Source organism: Microcaecilia unicolor, chromosome 6, assembly GCF_901765095.1.
Source record: "Microcaecilia unicolor chromosome 6, aMicUni1.1, whole genome shotgun sequence".
In the NCBI taxonomy this organism is placed as follows: Eukaryota; Metazoa; Chordata; class Amphibia; order Gymnophiona; family Siphonopidae; genus Microcaecilia; species Microcaecilia unicolor.
The window spans coordinates 285,643,407-285,651,958 of record NC_044036.1 but is presented as its reverse complement, the minus strand read 5'-3'; the positions used below and the strand labels follow the sequence as shown (position 1 = coordinate 285,651,958).

General features: G+C 42.7%; 1 protein-coding gene across 2 annotated transcripts in view; it reads right to left on the bottom strand.

The window, feature by feature from the left end:
- Nucleotides 1-389: 389 nt before the first annotated feature.
- VAV2 (vav guanine nucleotide exchange factor 2) overlaps nt 390-8,552 on the bottom strand; it is a 362,905-nt gene continuing 354,742 nt past the window's right edge. For both annotated transcript variants that reach the window (XM_030207689.1, XM_030207690.1), the window contains 2 exons: nt 5,019-5,173; nt 390-2,401 (listed from right to left, as the gene is read on the bottom strand). In XM_030207689.1, the coding sequence (XP_030063549.1) occupies nt 2,354-2,401; nt 5,019-5,173 (203 nt within the window). In that variant the 3' untranslated portion in view covers nt 390-2,353. The remainder of the gene's footprint in view (nt 2,402-5,018; nt 5,174-8,552) is intronic.

Sequence of the window (8,552 nt, the reverse complement as noted above, 5' to 3'; positions counted from 1 at the left end):
GGGCCCACTTAGGCTCGGGGGACTGTAGTGTGTGGGAGGGCGACGGCAGCTGTGGCGTAGGTGGGGCTGTAGTGTGTGGGAGGCAGCAACAGTGAGTGTGGCAGGCAGCGCAGTGGTGGTGGGGTGGCAGGCGGTAGCCAGGGAGGGCCCCAATGACCTTTACAGCCCAGGGGCACAGATCACTGTCAGTCCACCCCTGCTAATACATATGTTAAAAAGTGTCCAGCTTAACCAGATGACAGGCTCAGCACCTATTAAAGGAGGCCACCACCGAGAACTGCAGTGTTCAAAAACACGAAAGCTTGAAAATAAAGCAGCTTGATTAAAAATCCCATCTCGCATGCACATACACAAAATTACTAGATACAAGAAAAAAAGGACTTCAGCAGAAAAAAAAAAGGAATGCATATTTATTTGCAGTAAAAACCAGGGTTGAAAAATTTATCAGCAAAATTACAATAAGGTTGATTTTGGGTTCATTTGCTGGACAGAAACTTTAAAATCTGAATGTGATAAATCCACATGCGAATCATCTCAGATAGCAGCTAAGGTCCTATTCCAGCATTCCAGGTGCCCACATTCCCTGCCAAATCTTATCTTGACCTCTCCTCTCTTCACCCCTCCCCCTGTTAATACAGTGCAAAAAAGAAAAAGTATCAATGAATTTACATATTATTTTCCAGCGTTTGTGTTCAAATGTAATCTTGCATGGCACAAAATTATCTACAATTTTCTTGCCATAAATCATTATTCACAGATAATATTTTGCGACAAAATACATACAAATAAAAAAATTTAACAATTTCTTACAACAATCAAAGCACAAAAGATATTTCCAATGGAATGATTATTTTTTGGATTTGTTGAAAGGAAGTTAATGGATTGTTAAAGGTATGGTCAGAAAGGATTCCCCCAGTTTAGGACTGTGAAGGACTCCACATATTGTTCTGTTTGGGAACCGACACCCATTCCCTCACCCCCCACTCCAATTCTAGTGTGAAAATTCTGTCTGTGGCTTCTCCTTATGGTTCATTCATTCAACAAGAGGAGATCATTCATGGCATTTCAGAGCAAGTTATTAACAGACCAATGAGGTGTTTCTCCTGTATCTCTTAGGAATACTCCAAACTTCCCTCCAAGTACTGATTCTGTACTGGCATGGATTAAAAAAGGGTGCAAGGAGAGGTGGTCAATTAGGTGTATGCCATTTCTGTTTATAGCTCAATTTATATTTTTATCATAGCTTTCTACATTTCCAGTATATTCTCTATGAATACACAAGGAAAGGTAAATATATTGGAACATCATTTTCTTAATATGTGAGATAAAGACTCACTGTACAGTGAAAACTTCTTATACTGTATTGCCCTAAGCAAGGAAAAGCTGAATTAGGTCAGGAACTGTAGTATGTTTTATTATGTTCAACTTGGCCAGAGCACTGATGCTCCATGCAAATGAAATATGGTTTACAGCCCCCAAACCACTTATAGTAGGACAAGGACAGCTTCCATCTCTTATTCTGATGTGTGTATATAGTGTTGAAATCACAACAATGGGCAACTGGGAGATGAAAGTCACAGCTATGTCACTGACAAGCAGTCCCAGGTTCTCACTTCCTATGTTGGAAGTTCTCACTGGTGGTGATGTGTTAATACTGTATTCCACTAACAAACCAATAAAGTTTTCCTTTTCAAGTGGATACAGCACCAATAATCCATCTTTAAAATGTTCCTAATATTTTATTACTTCCTAAGGTACAAAGGACTTCATACATTTTATTACAGCACTGGCAATAATCTCATGGCTGTGATCGAACAGATCTGCTTGGCACATAGGCTGAAGGCTCCATGTAGTTGCACCCTTCCTGCACAGAGTAAGGGCACTTTGCAGCTGGGGTGCCCAGGAGAGAAGGTAGCAATGTAATCCACCAGCAAGAGTAGTCACAGAATTGTCTCAGACACAGAATGATATTTCAGTCCCTCTGCCTGATCTCACCATCAATGAGAAAAAAAAGGGGGAGAGAAAGCTAGAACACCTCATCTGACCATAACTCATAACTCCAATCTGTCAGCTTGGTCACAATCTACATTCCATCTTCACTTTTCTTTGCCAAATGTAACTTGGCAAACATATAAATCTTATATACAAGCAACACAACTTATGATCAGTGCCCAGAGGAACCCTGTTCAGTAAGGGGTTTCCAGCAGACATGGAGATTAGTCCCAGGTGTCACATCTGCATGGATCTCTCTTAATGGTGGAAGATTCCACATCCAGAGTTTGGGTTGTGGGCATTTTGTGCAAAAGAATGGCTTTTCCAGGCGACTGTGGAACATAAGTTGGGGCATCGACAATCACTGTACCCCCTCTTCTTCCACATAAGTTGAAGGAAACCAACCGATCTGTAAAGAGAAACAGTGGCACCATCAGGGCACAACCAACTCAGCATGTGCTGCTTCCCAACCAAATTTCCAAACCATAAATCATTAAACAGAACCTGAGACATGAACCCCCATCACCTGAACCCACAATCCTATGAGTAGTAAAGTACACAAAAAATTAGGTATGAAAAATATGGGTGCTAAACGACAATTCTACAATGGCAATTGTGTGCATAATTGCAATTACAGAATAGAGCATAAGTCAGCATGCGCATGCCTAACTTTAGGTGCGAGCACTTACACCATGGCAAAGGCTGGTATAAATGGTTGCACTTAAGTTGGCAGTTGGGCATGTAAGTGATAGTATTCTATAACTTACATATGCAACTAAGACATGCCCCTGACCTGCACATGTGCACATCCCCTTTGTAGTTGTGTGCTATAGCATTTAGGCGCTAAGGGGCTGATGCTCAAATCTCCGGTGCTGTTCAGTATAGTTCTGGAAAAATACCACCACAACAGTGCTGCAACACAACTCCCTAAAGCTCAGCGCTAATGACATGCAAATGTAGGCGTGATGTCAGCGCTGAGTATTAGGGAGCTGTTTCGAGTTCTGCGGGAGAATTGTACCTGGGCATGTGCTCAACAGCTGTGCATTAAGCACAACTCTTGAGCGCATGCCTAGGTACAATTTTCAAAAAAGGCCTGTCCTGTCAAATCTAGTGGTCCAATGGACCCCAGACTCCCCACCCTCCCCATGGACAAAGGGGCCTGGTGGTCTGGTGGACAGACTCCTCGCCCCCAAACACTAAACCCTGGTGATCCAGTGGACCCCAGACCCCCAAAAAAACAAATAAAGCCACGGTACTTCAGTGAGACCCCCTGGCCATGCCCCTCCATCCTGAAGACTAACCCTGATGGCCTAGCAGTGGCTCCCCCCAACCCCCTCCTACCTTGACAAAGGAGAAGGTACAGACTCCTAGTCTCTCCTCCTGCTGGATGTGCCATCAAAATGGCAGTGCCCTGCCTGGTACATTCTGGGATGCACTGGGTGGGGCTTAACTATCCCTTAAATGGTACTTAAGCCCCACTCAGTGAAATCCCACTGGGATGCACTGGGTAGGGCACCACCATTTTGATGGCGCACCCAGCAGGAGGAGAGACTAGGACTGAGTACCTTCTCCTTCGTTGGTAGGGCCACTGCTAGGCCACCAGGGCTAGTCTTCAGAATGGGAGGGCATGGCCAGGGGTCCCACTGAACCACCATGGCTTCATTTATTTTAGGAGGGTGGGGGATCTGAGGTCCACGGACCACCAGGGCTTAGGTTTGACAGGTCAGGGCTCTCTATTCCTCCCCTGCTGTTCCGGCGGTATTTTAATGACGATATTCAGTATAAAGCCGAAGTTTTGATCATCAGGCCCCTAAGTTAGGCGTGCAAATGACACTGTTCTGTAAATTGTGCACTAGTTGACAATTTGGATGCACAATGCTATAGAATCTGGAGGCTAGTCCACATTCATCCCTGATTCCCAGACCAAAGCTCCAATACCTACCTCTTTTAGTAAGATTTTTTTTTTATGCAGAAGAAATAAAAACAATTTCCTTTGCAAGGTTTCATTTGTTTAGAATTATAGCCCCCTTTCTCTCTCCGTGTTAGTATTTAGGACTCCTCTGCATACAGCTTTGACCATATGTTCTGCTGTTGCATTACTTATGTTACACAGATTGCACCAGCAAGAATGAATTACTGAACTGAGTACTTGCAGATAGAGAATAACACAGCATGCTGGTTACATGTGAGTCAAAATTCAAATGGACTTATACAGTAACCAGTGGGTGCCAACTGCATAAGTTCCCCATTCATAAAATATTTGGACCTCCTAATGCTTAACTTGTGGATTTATAAATTGCTATACAGCCAAAAGTTAAATGTTTAATTTTGAGTGGGATTTGGGAAAGGCCATGGGCGGAAAAAAAGTGGCACAGTGAGTGACGAAATTCAGTACCTCTACATATAACTGATCCTTGAAACAGCTTGTGGCAAAATGTGAATTCATGTCAATGAGTGTCTCCTGTGTAAGTTACATTTGAAGACTTCAGTCAATTGTGGCTTTAAGCAGGTAAGTCATAAAACTTTACTTTTTGGATGAAGAAGATTGCATTAAATATTGGACTGATGAAGATTTGAGGTCATAAGTGCTCATAAAGAATTGGTTAGGCTTACATCTCTAAATGGTCCGATACTAAATAAAGTTTAAAATTGAATGTGGGGTAGTATCTTCGTGAAGCACTGATATCTAACTCAGGAAAAACAGCAGGCTAAAACATTTTTATGCCTAGTGTGAACTTTGGAAGGCTACATATAACTTGCACATTCAACTCAGATCACACAAATATCAAGTCTAATGCAAACGAAATCCATTTAAAGTTACGTGAGCATTTTCAGCTAAAAATCCAACTTTAAATGGATTTCTTATCTATCTAAACATTAAGCAGTTGGTGGACTACTGAAAATTGACTTCATGGTGTTCACTAGTTCAGCACCGGGTAGTATGGTGTACAATCTTTAAAAGACAGCGTTTGCTGGTTAGTGGTTTTCTCCTAATATTATAATGCAGTCTGTTCATGGTGGCTCACCCGTCCATTTGTCTCTCCTTTCCACCAGCCCTGGTCTCCTCCTATCCGGCTGTAGATTGTTACCACATCACCCTCCCGAAGGGAGAGCTCTCGCATATCACGGGCAGCAAAATTATATCTCGCTACAGCTGTTCCTATTGCACGAGATGTAAACACTGCACACACAGGGGAAAAGAGGGAGAAAGTAAGACCATGGCAAAGTAGCTGAGCTACTTCAGACTATAATATAAATATATATGGCTAAGAGTTAATAAATAGCTTCTTTGAGCACATTTATTGTGGGGACTTCCAGTCTGCTAACACAGGGTCAGGGACTGGTCATTCTTTTCATGGAGGCGTAATCCCTTTCCTTGCCAAATTTCCTTTGCTTTATGTTGAAGAAAACAGACAGGCCAAGAGATACAGTTACAGTATCAGTCTACACTTATTATTGGCTGTGTACCTTGCAATGAGATAGAAGGGGCTTGGTTTAACAACTGCAGCAACACAAGCAGTGAAACAGCACAACAGCACTTTTATCCTATAGGCTGGAGCAACAGTGCCATATTTAAAAACTACTGGAGTATTATTGTGTAATACAAGCTTGTGTGCGTTTCCTTGGAGAGCAGTGGAGCTACTGAGTATTTTTTTTGTTATTTTGCTCATACTTTCCATTAGTAGATCACACTGAATTCCATCCAGGTACAGGAGGATACTGGTAGAAATCTTTCTTGTACTATACTAATAAAATGGCAAAATGCCTTCAAGAATAGACTCCATACTAGATTTTTTTTGCAATATCTGGACACTAAGGAGCCCCTTTACTAAGCTGTGTTAGGTGCTAATGCGCTCCTAACACAGCTTAAAATGGCATCCTGCGGTAACTAATATTCCACTCAAGCTTACAGTAAATCAATTTGAAATTCAAGATCACAGTTTCACACTACCTGTGTATATTTATTATAGAAATACAGGACTCAATGATCTGCACCTTTCTTTAACAAAAAAGACCAATTAAAGTGGAGAAAAATGGGGGAATTCAGTAACACCACCCAACCAGCCCAAACAACGGACTATAAGGCATAAGCACGGCGCAGCATCATACGACCCCCGAAAAAAACTCGTCTTTGGAGTACAGCACTTGAGATAGGAGAATGTGTGGATATCTCTGAGTGTGAACATATGACAGCGAATGTGGAGTCTTTACATATGTGTTTAAACCCCTGAAGCAGCAACAGCGAAACGGGGATTTCCCTGTTGGGTTATGATTCAGCTACTGATTGAGCAAGGGACACCATCACGTTGGCAGTCAAGCAGGGGCGTAGCTACAGGTGGGCCTGGGTGGGCCCAGGCCCACCCAATCTCGGCTGAGGCCCACCCAGTTTTAAACGCCAAAAGTGCACACCAGCTCAGCTGCCAGCGTCTTAGTATTTTGTGCTGTGGCAGCCCGCTCCACCTCCCACCTGTTTTTTTTTTTGGCAGTCGGCGCTCTCACTGGCAGACGGCAGCTCTTCTGACTGTTCTAGTCTCTGCTCCTCGGCCAGCACTGTCTGCATTGTCATGATCCCCCAAGCCGTGCCGTTCTTGTAATCTCGCGGTGCACTAAAGTCTCGCGGCTGCTCTGGGTTCCATAACATCACTGAGAGAAATGGATGCCATTGCCCACAAACCACTATGATGAGCAAGCAAAGAGATTTAGATAAGGAGACAGACTACAGCTTCCGCCCCTCAGCAGGATGGTCACTGCGTGAGCTCTTTTCGGTAGTCCAGATGGCCGATAGAGTAGAACAGCACAGCAGCCTTCTATTAGCTTGCGTTCATCATTTTTTTTCTGAGTCCACGAATCTTTATTCAAATTTAAACATGTAAACATTGTATACAAAGAAACGACTAAATACTGCATACTCTGAGCAAATATCTTAGAAGCCAATCTGGAGGTTTTTCTTTTTAATAATAGCATTAGCTGCATGTACGTCCCCTTAACTTTGTATTACAAATAAAGTTATGCAAAAGGCTGAATGATCAGATGCCCCCACTGTAATTATCACATGTGAGTAATTAACCAATCAGAGACCGAGCTTTACCACAAGTTACCATAAAAGCAGCATTTGGATTCGCTGGAACTGGAAGCCTTATATGTGTAGGCTTTTGTTATTGGTTGTGTGTCTGTAAACCAGAGGGTGGGTGGGAACTTGTGTTGTAACACACAAGGACCACTCTCTGTTAATCTCACATTGTGCCTGCCTATGCCTGCGGTGGGGTCTATAATTTTCAGTGGTTGTCAGTTCCCGAGTTAATCACAGTCACAACAGCAGCACTCCCCCGCGGCCCCACAACACAGCTACAGGAGCCAGGTAATAAATAAACATATTTTTAAAATGTGTAATTGTACTAAAAAATGCTGCCTGGTGGTGGTGGGCTTCTGGGTGGGTAAGCACTTCACTGCTTAAGGCAAAAAGATATATTTAATGATTAAATATACTTTTCTTTTTGCCCTAGGAAGTGAAGAGCCCACCCCCACCTAGAAGCCCACCGCCAGCCAGCTTTTGATTACTCTTGTAAGTAATCAAAATGATGGCTCTGCTTTTTCTTTCATATTAAGTATGTATATGGTTTATGTTGATGCAGGGCAGGAGTTGGGCAGGCTACTTAGAAATCCATCATGAAGTGCACTCTAAGGCATTATTTTGTAGTATCCCAAGAAACACTACTCATACATAGTGCCCACCCATATTAGCTCTGGGCCCACCCAAAATGTCAGGTCTGGCTACGCCACTGCAGTCAAGATAAGTAATCGGTAGCTACAGCAGCATATTGTAAAGCAGTGTACATCCTTTTTGAGACAGATATTTTCTGTGATCTCTTTTTTGTGGAAACAGGCAATGATCTGCTGCTCTTTCATTTGGACAAGTTACTTCTATTCTTGATAGTTTTGGGTACTCAATTGTGTGGAGTTTTTTTCAGGGGTCATATGATGCTACGCCGTGCTCATGCCTTATAGTCTGTTGTTTGGGCTGGTTGGGTGGCGTTACTGAATTCCCCCGTTTTTCTCCACTTTAATTGGTCTTTTTTGTTAAAGAAAGGTGCAGATCATTGAGTCCTGTATTTCTATAATAAATATACACAGGTAGTGTGAAACTGTGATCCTGCGGTAACTGCCAAATTAGCATGCACTAACTCCATACTAAAAAAAAATACTTTAAAAATGATTTGAGGGGACTTGTCAGGGGGGCAGAGAGTGGGTGTTTCTGGGGTAATCAGTTAGTGGAGGTTAGCTCAGGAATACTGCATGAACCTCACAAAATGGGTGGCAATAAGAACTCACGAGCTACAAATTTTTAATGGCCATGTGCTAATGGCAAAATTAGCATATGGCCATTAATATATAAAAGCTATTTTAAGGCTGCAGTAAAAATGGCCCCAGCACACAGGAAAAACCCACATAAAGGTGTATTAATGCCACTTTTTGCTGCAGCTTAGTAAAAGGATCCCTAAGTATCATTATTGTGTAATTCATGGAATTCCCTCCTCTCACTAGCTGTGAATGCTGCCTCT